General features: G+C 35.2%; 2 protein-coding genes across 3 annotated transcripts; both read right to left on the minus strand.

Annotated features, from left to right (window-relative positions):
• Nucleotides 1-489: 489 nt before the first annotated feature.
• On the minus strand, nt 490-15,878 carry LOC128214162 (zinc finger Ran-binding domain-containing protein 2-like). 2 transcript variants are annotated; one of them, XM_052920485.1, is made up of 8 exons: nt 15,794-15,878; nt 15,543-15,595; nt 12,775-12,880; nt 11,862-12,024; nt 11,126-11,290; nt 3,524-3,750; nt 2,698-2,775; nt 490-2,215 (listed from the first exon to the last, which is right to left on the minus strand). In XM_052920485.1, the coding sequence occupies exons 1-8, from the start codon at nt 15,844-15,846 to the stop codon at nt 2,209-2,211; spliced, it is 852 nt and encodes a 283-aa protein (XP_052776445.1). In that variant the 5' UTR covers nt 15,847-15,878; the 3' UTR covers nt 490-2,208. The 2 variants fall into 2 exon arrangements, with proteins under 2 accessions (XP_052776445.1, XP_052776444.1); XM_052920484.1 differs by having other exon boundaries at nt 490-2,775.
• On the minus strand, nt 8,454-10,599 carry LOC128214161 (uncharacterized). Its single transcript, XM_052920483.1, has 3 exons — nt 10,292-10,599; nt 9,862-10,058; nt 8,454-9,643 (listed from the first exon to the last, which is right to left on the minus strand). Exons 1-3 carry the CDS (start codon nt 10,427-10,429, stop codon nt 8,590-8,592), a joined length of 1,389 nt encoding a protein of 462 aa, XP_052776443.1. The 5' UTR covers nt 10,430-10,599; the 3' UTR covers nt 8,454-8,589.
• Nucleotides 15,879-23,845: the final 7,967 nt, after the last annotated feature.

Here is a 23,845-nt window from a genome sequence, read left to right on the forward strand (position 1 = left end):
TATGAAGTTTTATTAATATAAAGTAAATACCTCAAAAATGGAGTAAAAAATAAGTATTTAAATAATCAAAGGGCAATTATATTACTATTAAAATACCATAAACAACTATTGTTTCTTATGCACACCACGTCGCCTCAACACAGTCAAATTATGTGTATGAAGTTAAACATCATTACCTCATAAACATATATGGAGTTACAGAGCAGACAAGATTTTTACCAATGAAAAATAAATATAACGATAATCATCAGCAATAGCTCTAGAAATACCATAAACAAAAAAGTGTTTCTTATGCACAGCACTTCTCCTCAACAGTCAATATGTGTATGAAGTTTAACAGCAATACCTAAAAAACTTATAATGGAGAAAAGTAGACTTGTCCCATGTCTTAGAACAGACGGATGGACTAACAGACAGGACAAGATGATTCATATACAGCCTCGACCACATGGTTAGGGTTTAAGGAGTATAACAGAACATAATGGGTACAACATTTCATTCTCATTTTATTTATAGCCTATTTTATGGGCAATGGATTGATAGCAAACATTCTTAATCGAACTGGTTATTTGTTGGAAATAATAAAACCAGGGTGAGGAATCACGGGCCTTAAAGGGGTTATCACATGGGTCACAACCAATGTAAATAAAAAAGTGAGGTTAATTTCCATTTAACTTGTCTAAATTCTAAATAACATCAGTTGTGACCCGTGGTGACTCATGTGTGAACCCCATTAAGTCACGTGATTTCTCACCATGATAACAGTACTTTCTTAAATCTGAGATTTAAAACACATAATTATATGCAATCTGACCACCCTACCAGTAACAAGAGTATAACAAGACTTCATTTACTGAAATTGACGAAAACTTGCCAAAGCTCGTTTGTTTTTCAAATACATATTAAAAAAACTTGATAAATTTAATATGACATCTCATGTAAATATACTCTTTGTATTTAATATTATATTTGCTTATTCAAACTTGAGCTTATCTCTGTAGAAAATAGTTGTGCAAACTCTGAGCCTTTTCCATTTAAATCGTAGTGTTTTACCCTGGTTAGTGTTTGAATTTATATTTTGTCATATAAGATAGCAATTTTGTTTTGAAATTGGCAGTATATTTATTTCAGTTAATCAGCGGCCGGCCTTTTACATCTTTTTGGACCATACAGGATTTTTGACATTTTGGTTGCGAAAAAAAGAAATAAGAATAATATAAAAATATCTTCCAATTAACCACTTACTCCCTTGTTAATTGTGCAAATATCTTGAATTTTCCAAGTAATATATCTAAATACCAGTAGATTATAATTATTTGTAGTATTTGTGAATATACAAATCTAGCAAATAAATATTCTATTTTGTGTAAAACAGCTACTTGTTAAAAGTGGAAAAATATTTATTGTGACCCCTGTAAGACATAGCTTTTGTGTTAAAAGGCAAAGATCATTCCTGTGCCAAAACTACACAACAGCACCGATGCATTTAGTCCAAAGGACATAGTATGCCAAAAAAAAGCTTAATGTGTCGTATAATAAAATATATTGATTTGAAATTTCCAATAACCTAAAGAGATTGATTGACCAGCTGAATACTTACCCAGTACCAGTTATGAAGAAAAAGAGATCGAGATTCTCATGGGGGTCCATTTATCAACAAGCGTACCACAAAACATCGTAAAATCAGAGAATTCAGTTGAATACTATTAAAAGTGAGTGTCCGAAATCAAATTTAAATTTAAACTCATAATTTCAGATCATCCTAGACTTAACATTTCCAATCCTAGACTTAGTTTCAAAATATATCTTGTAACTCGAAAAATAGAATGTATGACACATATGTTGATATTGATGTCCCCCTTGTTTTGTAACATTACGATAAATTAATAAATTAGTATCAAGAACATGTTACGGTTTATATATACCAAGTGGGTTAAACGCAAATATCCTTCATAAGAAAACAAGGCTTAACAATGATCAATCATGAAGAAACTTAACACATGCAATAGCAAATAGTAACATTAATGAGTTCATACATTCACATTAAAATAGCTATATAACATTAAGTACATATTCACCAATAAAGAATACTAGCAATTAGCTAAACTGTGTACATTTGAATTGAATGCAATTTATGATGAAAAGTCAATGAGCACAGATGTGTTTGGTTTTCACTTGGTCTCAAACTTTTCACACTGGCACTGCTGGTTAGGATCTGAAACGAACAAAGTCATCACTTAACTATAGGTTCTCAAGTTTCACGTGATGTTTGAAATACTGACACATATACTTTATAATGTTCCTCGTAGTTTGATAAATTACTGTCAAACGTTTTTTGTCTATTAAGAATAACTGTAAAATGTTTCTTGTCTTTTTAGAATTACTGTAAATGTAGCTACCGGTAGTCTATTTAGTGTTCAAAATTGTAAGGTCAATTAAGCTGAATGATTAAAACTTGTGTTTTACAGAATGGTATTTGAGAAAAAATATACAGGACTGAAATGTCATTCGATGTTAATAAAACATACAAGTAAAACTTTCCAATGGGGTTTTCAATTTTTAAAAAAAATAAAAATATTTATGATCTCACATATCAAATGAGAACATTGAACTTGTTAAGAGAGGTTTAAATATCTTGTCAAAAACACTATTTCTGTTCTGGCTTGTAGGCCTAGCCAGCAGTTTACACATTCAAACCTGGACCGTCGCGACCGTTTTCTGCTGGGGGATCGTGACCTTGACCCAGATGAGGAACTGCTATCACTAGAGCTTGAACTGCAACAGACAAGGGTGTGTTCCTCCTTAAAACATCGATTATAAAATCATAACAGAAAAAAGGGCGTTTTCCTCCTTTAAGCATCATTTATTACAATCATAACAAAAAAAGGGTGTTTTCCTTCTATTACAGTCATAACAGAAGGAGGGCTTTTTCCTTCTTTAAATATCATTTATTACAACCATAACAGAAAAAAAGGTTTTTCCTTATTAAAATATCAGTTATTACAATCATGATTTATTTTTATCACTGTTAATACATTATTAAAATCCACCTTTCTTTTTCAGATCTTTAATTTGAATATTAGACTTAATTCATTTATCATTAGTACTATTTATAACTACGATTGTTACTGGAATAAAAGCCTTGCAGCGATAACACTTGTAAGAAATGCTCGATGCAGTACTTAATGATTAAACAGCCGTGTGCTTTTCCTTATTAATGAAATATCATCCCTTCAGTGTTCAATGAATGACAACCAGCATCACATTTATTGTTTTTTTAAGGCATCTGCTGTAAACCAGTTTCCAATACTATTAAGGTATATAGTTTATACTATCATCAATCAAACAACATTCACAAATCAGTAACAAATAGAAGTTATACTAAATTCAGGAAAAGGAAAGCTTTTTCATTTTTTAAGGCAAATACATGTAAGCGAAAAATATGTGTAAAAGACAACAAAAAAAGTACCAAAATATGATATTGACCTTTGACCTTTTACCAGTGCCCTTCAATACCAGTTACCTTGACCTGGACCTCGATCGTTTGGACTTCTTCCCATCTGTTGACCTTGACCTAGATCTTGACCTGGATTTAGATCTAGATGTCCTTGAACTGCCGCTCGAGCTGCTCGAGGACCTTGAACTTGAACTGGAAGAGCGAGAACGATGACTGTCGGATTTATCTTTATCATCGTCATCGTCACTTGCAGCAAGGTCGTAGGCTCCCAGATCATCCTCATCCTCATCATCCTGAGAATCATTTTCAATACATTAATTTCACAATCAACTGGTGCAAGATTCCAATATATTTCTTAAATATTATGGCTTTTTTTAAAAAGGGACTTGCTAATGTTTCTGTAAAATGCACTGTTTATGACAAAATAAAGTGTGGTCAATCATTAGGAGTGTTTAAACAAAGATATTGATGGCTGGAACCAAAAAGGTCAAAATATCCATCAACGGTTGTAATTTTCCTTGTGGCCTAATGGTTTGGACGTTGGTTTCCTATTTTTTTCACGACTTCACTAGAATGGGGTTAAACTCAAACTTACCATAAACCAAAATATTTTTCTATACTTCAATTGTATTTTTTCTGCAACTTTAGTATCAAAGAGTTAAATATCTATAGTATCAGTGATTTCAGATGCCTTACCATGAAAAATAAATATGGTAAAAAACATGAGCAAGCTCTGAATCCATTTTCCAAACAGCTTAAACTATTACATTACTACAATGCCTTAAAATTGTCCTTTCCGATAACTTGGTTACTTCCCCTGATTTCTAAGGGAGGCTACTCCATTTCCTACTTCCGGGGAATACATTTTGCAAGATGGCCGACGTAGACAATGAGATCACTGGGGCGTGTATGAATAACAATGAGTTGACACCATTTAAGGTCGTCGATTTGAAAAGATACCTTGCGAACCGGAAATTGAATGTATCAGGTCTTAAATGCGAATTGATTGAGAGGATAAATGGCGCATATAGACTTTCTATAACTGACAAACGCGTGCTGGAGGAGAGAGATCGGGAAGAAAGAGAGAGAAGAGCAACCGAACGCTTTATCCTCCCATGTGGCGAGGGTCTTCCACCGCCATCAACACTGAAGGCATGGAAGTCCACTATTGATCTGTTTCCTGCTGTAGAGGAAAAGGATATATACAACTACATTGTACTGAAAAGAGACTCGAAACGTCAATTGAAGGCGAGGACTTATTATGTGGACGGACATGTACAGAAAGTTGAGGTATGTCTAATAGTGAGTTTATAATAAGTCTGAGGCTGTTTTTTCTGCCATGTTTACTTCATCTAGTTATATAATTAGCTCAAGGGGACTATTTTGACTTGGACATAAAAATAATTTGGTGTGAAAAATGTACTCAACATTTTTATGTAGGCGGGGCTAGCCACAATTAAGGGGGGTGTGGTGGATGCAAGCACATGTATGTGTCGAACCACACTGACTATATACTTATCTTAATTTTAAAAAAAATAATGTATTTTGTACAATTTTCATATGTTCTATGATGTATGTTGTTTATTTATTGTCATTTAAATTAAAATATTATTTATAATTTATTCTTCAGGTCCATCTCATAAGCGAAGAGTGCAGCCACTGTTATGTTCAAGCTTCCGTGCTGCCATCATTTCCAACTGCAGACAAAAGAAAGTCACCAGAGTACCAACCCTGGATCCTTCTGTCGAAAGTGACTGGCTGCATACACTCCGCGTTCTGCAACTGTCCAGCTGGGTAAGTTGAATTAATTTGTGATAAATCAAAGTCTCTGATCTGCATTGATGAAAGGTGTCAAACCCACACACGCTTGGCTATTTTGTCAGTATTATCAAATACTTAAACTTGGGGCATTCTTCAAACTATTTCATATCTTCTTATCAAACTTGGTACACTTGTTACAAGAGACAAAAAAGCACATGTTATAACTGTCATAATTTTGGCTTTCATGGTTAGCTGAGTTTTGCTATTTTTTTCTGAATGAAAGAACAGGCGAGCTTATGTATTGATTCAATGAACTCCCTTCACCGTGTTGGTGTTTACTTATGGCACTGTTTGTGTTTTGTATGTTCATGGCCTACCAGGAAATACTAAGTGTAAAATACTGTGTATTCACCTCCATTTTCAAACTTTAATGTTTTGGAATATACATGTAAGTATAACAAGTAAAAAGGCACACATGTAAATGAATTTTTTTATTTTCATCTAGTGAAGGTGAATGCTGCAACCATATTGGTGCCCTGCTGTATGGACTTGAAGACCTGACGCGTAAAAAAACCCTTGCTCCAACATCCAAACCCTGTGCCTGGAACAACTTCAGCATGCTGTCTGCACCACGGAAACGTAAGCTGTCGCCTAGGAAATCTGAAGATCTTATGTTCTCAAAGAAGAAACTGTACAACGTGTCAGTACGTAAAGTTTCTGTAAACAAAAACCATGAACTGAACTCTATCAATGGATGCACTGTTAACATTGACAGATTTAGGCAGAAACTGGTTGGTTCGAAGTTGAATGTAGGCTGGTTAAAAAACTTTGAAATTGAAACAACTGAAAATGAACCAGATCTCCCTGTGTTACATTCTGTGCCATTCAACTACCATGATAGTGTAAACTTGAGGGACAGTTCTAGTAAGACAGTGTTTTTGGATCATTTTGACTCTTTGAAGCAAAGCGCTGAAGAAATTCAATTAACTGAAATCTTAACAAGGGGCCAAAAAAGTGGGAAATGGCAAGAGGCCAGAAAAGAACGCCTAACAGCTTCAAACTTTGGCAGCATCTGTCGTAGGAAAGAATCAACTGAACCTGACGGACTCCTGCGGCAGATGTTGTATTCCAATTTCACAAGCAAGTACACAGAATATGGAATTAAACATGAGAAGGCTGCAAAGAGAATGTATGCGAAAGCAATGCAAACTGACCACAAAGGACTAGCAGTTAAAGACAGTGGTCTAGTTGTATGTGCCGACAGACCCTACCTTGGTGCCAGTCCAGATGGGCTTGTGTTCTGTTCACATTGTACAGAAAGTGTTGGTCTGGTTGAGATTAAGTGTCCTGCCTCTAAGAAATGGAGGATGCAAACGCCTGAGGAATGCTGTGAAGACAATGATTTTTTTTGTCAGTTAGAGAATGGCAAGGTGTTACTCAAGGAAACACACAAATATTACTACCAGGTCCAAGGGCAGATGGGAATCACCGGGAGGAAATGGTGTGATTTTGTAGTTTGGACATGTGTAGGTCTTTCTATACAGAGAATTGCATTTTGTGAATCATTTTGGCTGAAAATGTTGTGTCAACTTGACAGATTTTGCCTTGAATCATACATTCCTGAACTGTACGCACAACGTGTTAAAAGGGGAATGAGTCTGTTCAATTGATTTGTACATCGTCTAGTTATGTGTTGTTTATACATGTACATTTGAATGATCAATAATGGCAATTTATGTGAATATCTTGTTTGCTTTCAGTTATTTTCATAACTATATTCAAAATGAAACTCCAAAATGACTGTATTGTTACTATAATTTGAAACCATGAATAAAAAAGTTGTAAATCTAAATTTTGGGCAGTATTTTGAAAGTATGTGTACTTTTGTCAACATATTGTGATTATGCGATGCTGTAAATCTACTTTAATTATTTCCTTGTTTTATGTTTGACCTTTTCTACTTTTCCTTTCCATTTATCTAGTTTTCAGGGATGTATTTCTGAGCTTAATAAATGGACATATGTTTAACCTTTCAAGTGTGTTATTATTGCATTTTGTGTGCAGGATAGTGATAGCGTTTATATTGCCATTGTTTAAAGAAGTAGCTGAGTTTTACTCTAAAACAATTGAAGATGTTCAATTGAATATTGGTTTGCATGTAGCTACTGCACGGCCCATAACTCAAGACTGTCGAGTTGTTCTCCTTTTCTGACTTGCTAATTAAAAACAACAAATGAGTGTTACTTTCTTATGTTTGCAGGGTGCAAAACTTAAAGGGGCTATACACCGTGTGATGAAATATCGAAAAAAAAAAGAAACTTGTCAAAAACTGACATAAACTTGGTATCAATGTGTACAATGCATTGAAACTAACTAACTGAAGTACCACATACCGTAGTATACAATTAATTTATTTTCGCATTATTTTTTCCATATTTCTCCATTAATTTTTTTTTACTGGGTATGTATACCTAGTAGAATTCATTCTTATGCGTGATTTGCTAGTTGATGATATCATGGGATATAACCAAGTAAGGTATATTAGCTTAAGCATTCATATGGTTTCGGATAAGCCTTCGTAGCAAAGTGGATACAACACTGGACAGCTATTTTGGTGACACTAGTTCAATCCATAGCTCAATTTTCTTTTACATTTTGGTATTTCTTTACCATTATCATATCAGAAGAGTAAAACATTTTATTAAATAATTTGTCCTGAGATTTGTTACAGAAAAAAACTTTATTGGTGCCAATCTGGTGTACAGTCCCTTTAAACATTGGGACATATTTAGCATGGGGCTAGTTTTTTTAATCTAATGTATCTTAAAGTTAACATTTGTCGGGCATTTCAGTTTGATCTATGGCACTCTTGCCTATTCTTATTTCCACTTAGTTCAATTATGAAACTGATATGAAAATGGTTCATACTGAAAAATCCTTTAAGCAATTCAATACTAATGATTTGAAGTACGTGGTAGATCAATTACACATGGCAAATAAAAAAAAACTCATTTCAGAGCCAAACTTAATAAGTGATCTTTGACTTTTATTCTTAGAAATGTTACAAATAATAAAACCACAAAATACAAAGCAGATGTTTCACAAACAAAAAATTATATCAATAAATTGATCAGTTAATGCATACATGTTTCAAATCAAATCTTGAAATCCATTCACATGAGCATATTTCCTTATCCATTTTTGTCAAACCTGAATCAAATGTGTAATCTCATATGTTATCATATAACTTGCTCGAAAAAATGATTTTAAAACAAAATTGTAATTTCATTGTTCTAGTTAGAAGTATACAAGTTTTTATCCCTAAATCTAATGCTTGATATATACAAACGCTTTCATTGACACATGAGTTATTATTGAACAAGTGGTGGCCATAGATTTGTCAAATATGTGCATATTTTGAACACTTTAGAAATTCTCCTTGACTGTGTTATAGGAATATTGCCATGCAATATTCGAAAGTTCTTGATTCTCTCCATTTGCCTTTCAACATGTATTCGTAAACTTGCAATATCTTTTGTAAGGAGAACCTCACGTTTAGAGAATTGTTTTCCTTTCTGTTTAAATGGTGGAATAATGAGATGAATGCCTCTTGGAGTAGTAAGGTCTGTAATAGTGAAACCCTTATCAACCATTATGGCGTCTCCTTCTTCAAGCAAGTCCAAGAGTCCACATTTTTCTGTGAGTTTCTTGTCACTGGTACAGCCCACCCAACAGTCAGAAACAAAAGTTACAACACCATTTGGGCTTATACCCACCAAAATCTTATGAGTCATGTGAGACTTGTAATCACTGTACATTAAACTTTTCAAAGAAAGAGAACTGGATGTTTCACTGTAAATTTCAGTGCAGTCGATAATAATTCTAGTGTTAGAATATTTCTCTTTAAATTGTTCAGGCATGTTATTTTTCACTACCTCACGAGATGGCCATTGAACAAGAAAGGATAATTGTACATGTAAATAGTTGATCCATCTTTCAACAATGTCACTACATTGTGAAGTGGATATGCAAAACCTAGTACCTAGATCTTCAAATAACAGACCTAGACGTAGGCGCATCAGCACCATGAAAAATTCATCCAGAACACTTAGAGTTCTTGGCCGTCCTCCATCTGAATCTTTATAGTTAAGTTTCCGCCTTGATGTCCGCACTTCAGCTTCATCCTTGATTTCATCAAACAAAGCTTCAAACACAACTCGATTAGGGATTCCGGTGTAAAAACTGACCAAATCGTCATTGTATTTTACGTCATCATATGTGAGCATAGGTAGCTGACATTGTACACCAAAGTCTCTAGTAGAATGTTCTGTTTGTGAACTGAAGTCTGCTGTTTTTCCCAGGAAACTTTCTTCAGTTTGTACTTCCATCACTGCACAGTTGTTCTCAGTCTGTGTGTCACAACATCTGAAACATATACAAATTGATCATGTACCCATTTACCACATCTTACATGTACAGTCTGGTAACCCTAACCAAATGTTTGTTTTTTTGGCCTTAAACATTTACAAACACTTAAATTTTCCTATTTTTGTTAAAGAATGAAGAAAAATGATCAGAAGTAATTAACTTATCAGATCGATTTCATAGCACAAGAAGCAATATATATATATATTGAACAATACCTAAAGGACTGATTCTGTGGCTGTAGTACTGGTCCCATGCAGTAATCATGCAGGTGGACAGAGGTATCAATGGCATGCCCGGAAGGGGATACAAATGACAGTTGTGGCTGTATACTATCATCATTTGACAGTTCTAGGTCTAAATCGTCATTGACCGTATCACCATCATCATCATCACCTACGTCTTCATCAAGGAGCTGAAATTGCAAATGAAACTGTATAAGATAAATGTTTTAGTACAAAATCTGCCAGGCTATATGGTACACATTTTTCCAGGCTGTATTTGAAAACAATTCTTTAATCATTTCTTAAATTACAAAATTTACAAATAAGTGCTGTGACATTGTTTTTAAGCACCGTTGATATAACATAATTCATTTTGAGGTGCATGTAAGGAAGAACTTAAACTAATATAAGAAATAAAAAATACCGTTGGCTGGAAGGTTTTGGTAGCACCAGTCTCAGTTGGAAACATAGATGGAAGTGTATGCTGGAATGAAGGTCCTCTGAAGCCAACAAAATGCTCACTACACAATCGTCTGTGTTCATTCCACTGGAACGATCTCATGACCGTTTTACATCGCTGCACCCACACACGTTTTAAACGTTTGTTCTGAGGAAAACGGTGCAATGACACTTTTCTCCCATCAATAACCTTTCCTCTGTAAATTCCTTTACAAATACAACAGTACTTAGGGGTTTTCCTGCCCGTTTTCTTTATTAGTTTTGAATCTTTACTTTCCATTTTCACTTGTTGCTGTTTACTTCCTGGTTTGTGTAGTCCCCGGAAGTAAATTTCCGCTTTTTGCGCATGCCCACTTGAAGAGTATTCAGGGAAAGATAATCGAGTTATCGGAAAGGACAATATAGCAAGCTCTGCATAGTTCATTTCAGATTTTGAACACAGTCTGACATTTAACCACATCAAGTCAATGCTACATATCACTCTCAAATTTTTTGCTTATCTGTAAGTGGTATGAAATTAAACTCTTTCTGGTTGTTTACCCAATGAACAATCTATTATAAATTATATTATGACAAAAATGAAATGACCATAAAACGTTCTTTTTCTCACTGATGGGTAAATTTGTAACCTTCTTATAGACCTTTTATTGTAGACCAATGCATTTTAATACATTGACACATACTTGGGGTGGGGCCCATGGAGGGGCTACGATTAATTTCAAAGACTGCTTATTCAGTGATACGCAACAATATTAAATAATGCCCCTATTGGTGTAGCGTCAGTTAATAAATAGCATACCTCAGAATCCAGCTTGTAGGCTGAAATGTCTCCTCCATCCTCCTCCTCCTCTTCTGCTTCCTCCTCCTGTTCCTGTCGGATGCCAGGGTCCCCTCCTGGCCCCTCCTCCGATCTTTTAGGCTGGTCCGCTGAACTCCTCCGAACTTTTTTCTTCTTACGACCAAACTGTTATAAAGCGTTGAATGATTCTTAAACTTTGCCACAAGAGTGATCAATACAAGAACAAGCTGCTAGTCAAAACATGGCCTGTGCTTGCAAAGAAATCAGGATTTCCTTATATATTTATTACTTAAACTTGTGCCTTTTTATCTTACAATAATATAAACATTTAGTTACATGTAGCATTGTTCAAGAATTTCTTCATTTGAGGAATGCTATGGATTAACCTGCTGTAAGATAACATGAACTTAAGCATTTCAAATCTTCATCATTCTAAATACTGACTAGAATTTCAAGAATCAGATGTGTGGTCATTTTTCTACTTTGGACTTGACCTTTGAACTACTGACACCAAGATGAATAGGGCCATACCAAGTTTGAATACTCTTGTATTGTTCAAAAGTTATTGAGCTGATGATCGAAACAAAAGCTTCTCAAGTTAAAGTGTGAACATTATGGTGAGTGACATCCCACTATAACTGAAGGTGAGTTCAATATAATTTTTTATATGTATAGAAAGGAGAGAAAAAACACTGCAATGAGACATTGTCAAGAAAGATTACTGCTGGTTACTTACTTCATCAAACTCATCGTCAGATTCCTCTCTCTTCACATACTCAACGACCTCCTCACGTTCCATGTAGCCTCCTCCAAACCCCGTTCTCGTCTCCTGTTTGCCATACTTAGGTGTGTTACACATGTTACAAGTCATACGCCTTGCCCAGTTCACATTTCCACATCTGTAATTTTGGTTTTAAACAATTAATTTTTAAAATTTCAAAAAAGACAAGAAAACCATCAGCCATTGCCAAAACCAGACTGACTAATATGGGTATAACTAAACAGTGATTTTTTTGGAATTATTTGTACCTTGCAAATTGGGAAAAAAAAGTTGACTTTGGGAAAAATACAAAATAAGTTCAAAATAGCTAATATAATGGCAATTATACACGTTTTCACTTTTTTATGCATACATTATGCTGTGAAAGAGTTAGTCTTGTCAAGATTTTGTTTATTTTTCAAGAAATTCATTGCTTTTTTAATCATTAACATACTCTGCATTTATCAAATTGGGAAAAAAATATAATTTTGGGGGGAAAAAGGACATTTTTTATCAAGGGGAAACAGCCTTTAGAAGGCAATAAATTGCACACAAAAAAATCACTGCTAAAAAATATTGAAGTTGAGAGTTATTGACCATGCCACACAAGAGTTAGACTGTGGATTGTAACTTGGCATGCAAAAACTTGGCCATATTTCAATGAAACTTAGTATGCATGTTGCAAGTTACAATCCGCAGTCTAACTCTTGTGTGGCATGGTGACTGTTATAGAGTAAAAAAATCTTTCTAAAAATCTTTGATTGGATCTAGTGATCTAATTAAGGAACATTGACTGTTAACAAACCAATAGTTGAATAAAGACTAGGGGCAATCGAACAGTCCTAAAAGTGAGCTTAACAATTTTTTTATACAGTCACTATAGAATTACGTTTTGCATTGCCAGTCATCAGCACTAAACAAGCCTTTACTCTTCTCAGCCAAGTTCTTGCCAATTTCTGTTCCTCCTTTCTTGTAGACAATGCCTTCCTTTCGATCTGGAAGAAAAGAAAGGATTTTCTTGACATAATTCTTTGAAAATATTTTCGGGAAGTCTTATTAAATTTTGTGATCAAGTAATGTTAATCAAACAGTTTGCGAAATTAACCTTTTTACTCTGGTAGCCAATGAGACTTTGAGATATCTGCAGCCCGAGCCAGAATACCATAGATCAGTATTTAAAGAAAAACATGCGACATCATTGTGAGTACTTTGTTATGATTAAAGACAAGGAATGGTATGAATACCGTCGAGTATCTTATTTTTTTTTCAGTTATATATGCCAGTATGGTTGTGGAGGGGGTGGGGTTTTGTCAACCTGTGTTACCAGGGAATGGAGGAGGGCGGTGATGGATCTGGGGGAGGAGGGCTTGTTTATGTCAACCTGTGTTGCCAAAAGATGAGTGGGGGTGTGTTGCTTTTTTAGGGACCGCTGCTGCAAACTGTGCTTATAACACAATTTTACAAAGACTTTTTCACCTTTTCGGTAATTACAAAATCAAAGTTTATTTAAAAGAATAAAAGCATTCAAACTTCAATATATATCTTACTTTATTAAAAAGAGTACTGAAAATCTGAAATATGATTTCCGTCAAATTAAGTATTTTCAAGCAGTACAGACAGTTTTGTTCGTAAATTAAATCAACACATCAGACTATTTCGCACCCATCGGGCTATCATAACGAATTTTATTTCATCGCCTCCGGGGATCGGGTCACCTTCAATTTTGCACACTGATCTAATATTTTTACAGATTGTTTAATTATAAGCCATTTTTTTCACCTCTGTTATAATTAGCTCAAATGACTGCAGACGCAGAGGAGCTGGAGCTCCAATATTTTTGGGAACAGTGAAAAATTAAATTGGCCTGTTTATGAAAAAGTAACTATTATGATGAAAGCCTGTTGCAGTCCTGGATACTATAAAATATTCACCAATAATGGTCATATAACCGGCATATGGTACAGGTCATTTTGGTAACAGAATACTGTACATAGTATCATAGTATGTCATTGATAATATGAAATGTATCGCCTCTGGACACTTTTCAAGTTAATGGCCAGGAGCCTTGGCTTATCAGCCATGAATGTCAATTGAGATCGTGAATGTGTTTATTGCCAAAGATGACACACATACAAGACACATGCAATTAGCAATGTAGAAATTCTAGTGTGCCATCAAAGGCTAAAAAATTTCATCCAAGTCTTGAGATTTATTTTACAAAGTTCATTTTTTGGAATATTTTGATAATTAATTTATTTGTATGATTACACCAAAGAAAACAAACAGTATGCTCTTTTAAATAAATTTAATCCAGGCCATACACATAAACTTTTTAGACAAAACAACAACAGAAACGCAGAATGAGTTAGAATTTGGTAACACCAGTTGCTATAAATCGTTCCCAGAAACGCACCTGATTAGGCCATTTCAAATAGATGTTCTTTTAATGCACCAGTCAATTGTACATACATGCCATATTTTCTGGAGACCATTCAGGGGGATTTGTTCAAAAGGCTGAAAATTCAGGGGGATTTTGGTTGTATTCAGGGGGATTTTTTTAGCAGGTCTAAGTTGGCGAAATTTTAAAGTATTTTTAGACGCAAGTATGAAAAAATATATCCACATATCGTTTGCTGTGAAAACTTCTTAACTTTTTCATTATACAGAATTATTTTATTTCATGATTTATCATATTCTTATGATACACTGTCATGTCATACTGTAATGCACTTGCAGAACAAAATATATCATTGGAAAAATATGTTTTCGAGACAATTAAATTAAATTTACCTTCCTCCAAAGTCTTTTAAAAAATTGTGCTTAATTCTATCAGCGTAATGACTTTCAGACAATAAGAGAATAGAATAGATATTATTAATTTCTTCCTTCCAAAATAGTAATATTTCTTTGCCTTTGATAATTACTACAAATTAATTGATCACTTGTTGTAAAAGTTTCCTTTTGGCATTTCACCCTTGTGGAGTTGTTTCTTTACATTAAGTTTCACTCACATACTGTGGTTTCACTTACTTTGTCATAATTGCCTGAGGTAAAATTTCTAAAAAAAAAAAAAAAAAAAAAAAAAATAATTTTTTTTTTTTTTTTCTAAATTCCGGGGGATTTTTATCTCCCTCCGGGAGACCGGGGGATGGATCGAAATTCCGGGGGATTTTTCCTCCCGCCGGGGGAAATGGCATGTATGATTGTAACCACGGCCCCCCAGGTCCGGAGAATAGCGGGGACTTTGACTTTCGGTCAAGCCCACCCTGGGTAAAATCCCCGCCCTACAGGGACGAACTGATGGTCAAATCCCCGAGCCCCCAGGGAGCCTAGGTAAGGCCCATTCCCCGCTATATCTTGTGCGAAGCCAAAACCACCTCATTCACCCGGCACTGCAGGGCAGCCTGAAAGGTAAAAACAATGCCCATTTCCCTCGCTATCCCCGGTATACCCCCGGACCTGCGGTGGGGGGGCGTGGTTACAATTGACTGGTGCATAAAGGTACCCACCTTCCGCAGCCCCAATACATTTGCGTCCCTACGTGCCTGTGTCGGTGATGTAGGAAAGTCTATATATCTCTGTTTAATGTCAACTCCTCTTCCGAGTGTTACTGAGATAACTTTTAAACTGCACACAACTTACCAGCCATAGACTTACCTTTTCCACATTTGTTACAGTTATTCCGCCTCGCAAAATTTACATTCCCACATCTGAAAGACGGTTAGAAAGAAAGAAAGAAAGTTAGTGCAAAGGAACTTGATTGAAGCATTGATGTTGTAAGCGACATGGTATTTTTTGCAAACGTAAAGGCATTTTAAAACGCGTTTGAAATTAAGCCGAGAAATACATCATCATAAAATATTACATCATGTGTTATAAAATGAAACAATCTTTAACACTGAACATACTTAGCTTCTGCACAAATCCAGTCTCCCTCATTTGGCTTAAATTTGCCAGACATGTTCAATAAGTATTTCCCGATTTTCGTTGATGTCAGCTACTTAATTAGTAATAACGGAAATATCTGAATCGGGAAATGAAATTCTCATTCGAAGCTTGTCTGGTTTCCAGCGTACTGTGCACAACAAGATAATGAAATGGTAAGGGCAGGTAGCCCAGGCTTTTTCGAAGCTCGAATGATAACAATCGGTACTTTGTCTGAATTACTTGCCCCTACCAGTAACCTGAAGAGTCTCAACTTCAACTTGTGCTTGAAATATAACGTTTAACAATCATTTCATAAATGTGTTTTATAAAGTAGACATACATAACTTTAGCTTGTTGAATGTGGCCATGCAGTGTCTGGTAAAAGTAAAAAATGACGTATTCGTTGGAAGAAAACCTGCCATTGTTCAAAGCGCGCCATTGGCTAAAATGCTGAATATGAATGACTGGTTAATTGAAACGGTATTGCTTGCTTATCACTAACTGAGCCGCATCGTGCGATTTTGGGCCTTCGGACATAATTATTACAAATGAAATAATCATTAATAAAAAATACCAAAAATAATGATTTTTTTCTATGTAAATCAATTTCTTCATGACTTCTTTCTTTTTAAGGTTTGTCATTGGTTCATCATATTCTCGATAATTTATGACCATTGGTTTACTCATGTTTCCATAGCAACCATGGATTTCGTCCCGACATATTTTGACTGCATTAATAGTCTGTGTTTAAAACGGCCAAATGTATTAAAAATACAAAAATGATTCATTATTTTTATCTTAATTTATGTTCCTTAAATATTCTGTGATAAGAAAATAATTTAAATTATAAGCTAGTTGTAATATTGATACAATAATTTTGCACGTCATTTGAATAATGCACTTTCATTACGACGTCATTTGAATGACGTCAAAATTAGTATTCAAAATGCGCAATACATGATCTCACTTGTAAACACGTAACTTACGCAATTTAAGTGATATCAACATGAAAATTTCAGAATATCTTTCTGAAAGTACATGACATTCAAATACCTTAAAACATTGTAATAGCAAAAATATGTCCGAAGGCCCAAAATCGCGCGACGCGGCTCAATTAATATACAACAAGATCGAAAGAAAAAAACACTTTATTTTCCAATTTAAATTGGACGTGCCGAATGACACATTTCACGGGTGGAGATCTCTGGAAGAGGTCGGACTGAAGTTACTCTACCTATATATGCTCGTACTACAATCAGGAAAACATTGGATATATAGGATCTGACACGAGTTGTCATTTAGTACCAGATTTTATTAAACGAGTTCATGAAATTTGTTAGTAAGCGAGCCTCTGGCGAGCTTACTAACAACTTTCATGGACGAGTTTAATAAAAATCTTGTATAAAATGACAACGAGTGTCAGATCTTTTTTATCACATGCTTAAAACGGTGTTTTTATTACCAATTTAGTCCTACCTTCCACTTTCTAAACCCATTGTTTGACAGCCAAAGTACACTGAGTGGAATGTCAACGATGCGCCATATAAATAGTTCCAAATGAAAATGACAAAAACAGCTAGCAGTTATCAAGTTTTAATTCTGATAAAGCGCTGAACAAGTCACAAGTATGAAAATGTGTAGTAAAATATCCAACAACATGAATAACGAACAATTTTAACCATTAAACCACAATAAGTATTTGATGACGTCACACTGAGAGTACATGCTTTACGCGGTTTATTTGACCTACATCGGTCTGTCAAGTTTTACTGTGTGCACGGATTTAAAAGTTATTCGCTGTCGCTTTTTACGATGACTTTGAAGCGTTTTCTTAGTGTACATGGATTTTCACAACATGCAGATGATTACGACGAAGCCTTACTCTGCACTGCATGGATGTTGATGTTGAAAAAGTTCCATCAAGAATGTTTCCAGAGAACAAGCTGTTCTTACCGTCTTGGGACATACGTGTGGAGAGAAAACCTGTGCTGCGGAATTCGTATTTGTGTTTTGGTAACCGACAGCTGATTAAACTGGCAAGCAAATTTTATGGCATTGGTCGCATATTGCCTGTTAAGATGGAGATGTTTGAAATGTTCTCGTGTTGTTCGTCACTAATGTGGCTGTAATTGTTGACCGACTGGATATTTCTGTGACTATTAATCTGCATTATCTGGTTGGCGGAACATTGTTATCAGAAAGTTTTCGAACAAGATGCTTTCTGGCACTATGATTCGTTAGCCATTTGTCTCCCGGAAGTCCTACCGCTTCATTATTGAGGTAAGTATTTGTTGCGTTTAAACCATTTTGTTTACAAACAATGCGGAGGGATATCTAGGTCGCGTGTGATTAGTCTAGCCAATAGAAATGTCTGATATGTTATCTTACACATGTGTAAGATAAAAATATTCGTAATGGGTATATTACACGGAAAACAAGAGTAAGCATGTGATAAAAATAGCAAGGGATATTATCAACTACAATTTGAATTATCAATAAACAGGCCAACTCACATGACATATCGCATAATTTTCGTTAGATGTGCTTTTAACCTTCCGGGCTGTGAATGGAATAATAAAATTACCAAATCTGGAACTCAACAGGCAAATCTACACAAACTATCTTATACAATACTTCACGGCAATTGATTAATCGAACATGTATATAAACAAAAAAGAAAACCAAAATATTTGATCTTATAATAAAAAACTCACCAAGCAGCATTTTCCGGACACAAGTTAAACCAAGGAGCTTTGGCCATGAGGCAGTGTATGTCGAATTAAACACTAGCCATGTTTCAACAGCGAAGTCCAAAGGCAAATAACACCATTAAACAAAGCCCCTCGAAAATATCAAATTGATGTACAATGAAGGAACACAATTATTTTTTAAATAACTCTGGGAATCGTTCACAATGAAACTCCACGAATCGATCAAACAGCATATTTCAAGAGATATGCCAAACAAAAGGACCCTAGATATACGTGTATAGCTACCTATATGCGAGTACGCGGCTGAATCCACATGATTCTGACAAAATATTTAAAAAAAATCAGAAAAAATGCAGTATCATCGTACTTGACTACATGGTCCTAAAACTGTTCATTTCCAGTACTAAATAAAGAACCACAGAACGCCCAGAATGCACCAGATTGCAAGATTGTTTTCAAAATGTTCCGAGGGGCATGCCCCGAACCACCTAGCGCAATTATGAATCCACATGAATAGAGGGCTAGCTACGCCCCGGCTTGTCCTTGGGTCATACCTAAAATAAAAATAAAAATTCTAATCAAATATGATCAATTCTACAGCAGAGTGAAAAAGTCAAACAGCCATACAGATGTTTCTTATATATATATGGTGGCATATATCTGTTAACGTTCGCGAATTGTTTCGTGTTAACCATTTGATTTTCGGAATAATAATCTAGCTAAATAGTTAATATTCGCGTTACTTTTTTTGGTAAGATGCATAAATATCATAAGACTAAAAACAGGCCTGAAAGTGCCCAGAACTGCCACCTATTACCCTTTTTAGCTGTACAACAATAACAGGTTATCTAGTTATGGTTTGCGAATTCCACTTTATAAGTAAGATACTATATAACTGGTTAACGTAATAATTTAAGATTCGTGTTACCACTTAGCTATAAATGCATTCCAGATTCAGGCGCTAAATTCTCCAACAATAATCCCAAGACACATTCCACCTCCTTCATTCCAGATTCTACAGTCCAAAAACAGAATACCTAAAACGGTCATTCATACCGCGAACCACCAGGGAACTGGACGTACTACCTACTTCCACTGTGTCGGTTGGCACAGTACTGTTGACGCCTTTACTTTACGTCGCAAACTTACAACCAACTTTTTTCTTACTCCTAAGGCTTCGGTGATTTACCCTTTACAGTGGGCGTAGGTAGACCAGAAGTGATGTGCAGGCCCAGTTTGTCAGAGACGTTCGAGATGCGAGCATTTGTTAATGCATAGTGCGCTTAGAGATGCCTTTTCCATTCATGTTTGCATTTATAAAAATCAAAATCGTGTGCAGGCCCGGGCCTATTGTGCCTACAAAAGCAACGCCAGACCTTTAATTAATGTACGTATTACTCGCTTGCGCAATGAAATGACAAAAGTCTTCAATATATTGAAGGTACATGTGTAGGTGTACATCGGATGAAAAAAATGTTGTATAAAAGCTGCACTCTTACAGATTGATCTTTGTGACAACACTTTCATTTCTTATGTCTTAGAATGTGCACGGAACGGGGAGGAAGTTGATGCAGTCATCATCATGCTCAGCAGTTAGTGATGATGATGATCATGATGATGATGATGTACATACTCACACTCCCAGTATATATTAAATCATCATGCATCTAAATATATATTTTTTAAAAGAAAAAAATAAATGAATTCCATTAAAAATAGGAATGCATCAATGAATATAAGGCCCAATCTATCAGATTTATTAAAAGAAACAGACCATTTTAAATATTGAATGGCCAGAAATACAATATTCTACATATTGAAAAGTGCATACTTTGATATTGATTAAGGTGATAATTTAAACCCTTTGAGAAAGCTACAAGTATCTTGAACATAATTTGAGTCATCACTTAAAAATGATGGTGTATTTATCAACAGACAACTATATCTTAACATGTGTACATATATATTATAACATGGGATATCCTGTCAAGTAAAAACTTGCTTGAACATTTATTAGGGATTTGGGACAATTTAATATGCTTAATAATGTAGTCCTTAGCTGACCAGCTCCTGATTTATAGCACCTAATGTCACAGTAGAGTGTTATAAATTAAACACCTTATGATAGTGACTTTTTACCATATAAGACCAATATCAGAAGGTGTTATATAAAGCTCTGCAGATAATTTCATACAGTCAACTGAATGTTTTACTAATATTTAACCGTTTCTGGTCTTAGCTAATGAAGGAAATATTTATTTTACAATTTCAATTCAATACTTAGTAAATTATCTATACAATAGTCTGCTACTGTTTTGTTGATAAGAATTATAAAGACAGTTGAGCGTGGATGAGGAGGCAGACCAGGCCCAATCTACCAGTATCCAGTTGCTCAGGTCCCAGCTACCCTAGAGCCAGCCCCGAAGAGACGCTGCACCCGCCCAAAGACCCTGACAGGAGGAGCCAAGGATATAGTCACAGGCTCTTCAGGTGCTGTGTCAACATATGAGCCACCTGCATATCAACTAGATGAGGAGGTGATGACAACAGTCAGACTGGCCCAGCAAGGACTGCGTGAAGCGGAGTCACAGACACCAGAGCCTTGCCTGGTTAGTAATGGGACTCAGACATTACCCGAAAAGACTGCAGCAATGTTTGCATTGCTCCTTGCACGAACAGATCACCTGGAGCCAAAGCTGTCAGAGCATGACCAAGAAATCATGGGAAGATTTGCCGCACTGGAAGTCAGGAGGGAGCCTCCAGTAGGAGACGTATTTACGTTTGAGGATATTCGTCCTACGCCAACACCGAGCACACCCAGGACGCCCAGATCTCCATGTACAACAATCAGGATGCAGCCGCTGAAGACAATCATTGGGGTTGTGGGGTTTAGGAAAATGACGCCAACGGATATCTTCGGCAAAGATGCACGTGATGTTTTGAAGACAGCACAGGAAACATCCATTCTGAAGCGAGTGACCCTGACACAGGAGCTGGTAAACAATGCCAAGCAAAACAGTCTGAACTCGAGGAGTTATTTGCAAAAAAAACTTGTTTAATTGTTTGTGTCAGTTGGAATTCTTGTACATGAAAAATGTGAATGGGAATGTTAGCCATGGAGTACAGAAGGGACGTAATCCCAGTGAAAAGATTGATGTAATACGCACAGAGGTGATGCGAGCATTCCCATGCATTCCACCAGAGGAGAAAAGGGTGTGGGCTGAGTGTGTGCGTCTTATTAACAAAAACAATGTGTAGTTGTGGTCAGTTGTTGGAAAGAAATTTGACATTTCATCTATTCTTCATTACATCTGTTAAGGGGAAAAAACAGTGTTTTAAATATTATGATAGTAATAGTGCTGTTTACTTTATGTACGAAGGATTCAGAATCATATTGTGTTATCACTTAATGACTTTAATTAACTGTTTGAATTACAAAAAAAATATATAATTGTTCAGATGTTATAATAGTAACACAATTATATTATATAACACTCCTATTTCAAAATATTGGCTTACAAATAAACTTATTGTATTTATTTAAGAAAGGTTATATTCTTTTTTCATCAACATGAAAATTAAAAATTGGCAAATATGACCAATAAATGACTGGTAGAAACCTCTTGTCTTTACTTATTGGCCTGGTACAATGGCTTTACATCATAAAGTCATCAATAAATACTAAAATATTTTATCACAAGTTAAACAATGAACTGGTAGAGGAAAAGATATTATCAGTGATATTAAATCAATATAGTAAGGCCAATCTGAGTGGACCAGAAACATCAATACTGGCTTATTTAATTAACTATAGACTACATTAGTTTATCCATAGTGCACATCTTGTTCACCTGGAGTGCACTCCGAGTGCACAAGGGTGTAAGGTTTGGTCTTAACAGTACTGTAGGTGTACATCGGACGAAAAACATGTTGTATAAAAGCTGCACTGAGCTGACAGATTGATTGTTTTGACAACACTCATTTTTTCTGTCATTGAATGAGCACATTTTGAATACAGTGATATAAGACTGTTGACAAAATATCAGATCACAGATTATTTTTAAATGGACGTTCGGAAAATTGATGTTTTATGGAGGCGTTACTTAAGCTTAAACTAAAGAAAAATGGAAATTTCAGCAGTTTTCAAACAATTAAGTGAATTATTTTCTACGTGAATGGTTTAAAATGACAGGATTGAAGACATTGATGCCATAATCAGCCGATTCTGAGACATTTTATATTTTAAAAAGTGTCGAGACTGACAATCTGTGAGGATGCAGCCTTTATTGAAAGGTGGTCGTGGTGGTCCATGTGGTAGTGTTGGGTTTTGATGAAATGCTGCTACAAAACAGTAACGTCGTAAAAAATTAAATATATATATAGAATCTCACCCGGCTTAAAAGAAGAAGTACAATTTACATTACAAAAATTTACACAAAATAATGTTATACTTATATTTCATGTTTATGGTTTCAAGTATTGGAAAGGGGTTTGTGGGCCCTCTCCCAGGATTTTTGTTAACAAAAAGAGTCCAAAAAATGTGCATTTTGAGGGTCCTTTACTGAGTGACTTTAATTTTTTCTCCGATGTTGACATAAAAAGTCAACGTGGATGATTTTAAGGGGAGAACGGGCGCCGGGTGCACCATTCGTTCGATCGTGTTTATAGATACACTATAACAAGAACAAAATAATAACATTATAATAATATATAACAAAAATATTGGACAAGAACTTGCATAAATAAGTTACCACACAAACTATATAATTTTTATTTGCAGTATCCGACTCCTGCCATTTATTTACAAAACTCATTAAAATTATATTTGTTTAACAATACACGTGTTCCATGGTCGAGTTTAGCTTTAGATCATGCATGTGGGGTTCGGGTCGTCACGGTAAGAACATGTAAGTAACTTGGACACTAACTTAATTAATTATTATATAAAATAAAAGAATTAGTAATTAGTTATCTGCGGCGACTTCAGTAGTTATTTGTATGCAGGGTTTCTAAAAAAATGTTAAACGGAAAATGAAATACATGTATAAACTAATTAAGAAAATAAAGAAACTTGAGACATTGTTTTGCAAATGGGAATCGAAATCGATTATTAAGGGGATTCAATGTTGAAATTACGTAAAATTTTAGGGTTAGTTTCTACTCCCAGGTTAGGGGTAGGATTAGTTTTAAGTCCCCGTCATTTCCTTATCATGCGAAAATATATTGTACCTAGTCAGGGGAAAGCACTATGTGGGAGATTTTTGTGATATCTTTAATGTTTAAGCGACCACGCACCTTGGCGACACTTAGTTATTGATGTAA

Source organism: Mya arenaria, chromosome 13 (assembly GCF_026914265.1).
Source record: "Mya arenaria isolate MELC-2E11 chromosome 13, ASM2691426v1".
Classification (NCBI taxonomy): domain Eukaryota; kingdom Metazoa; phylum Mollusca; class Bivalvia; order Myida; family Myidae; genus Mya; species Mya arenaria.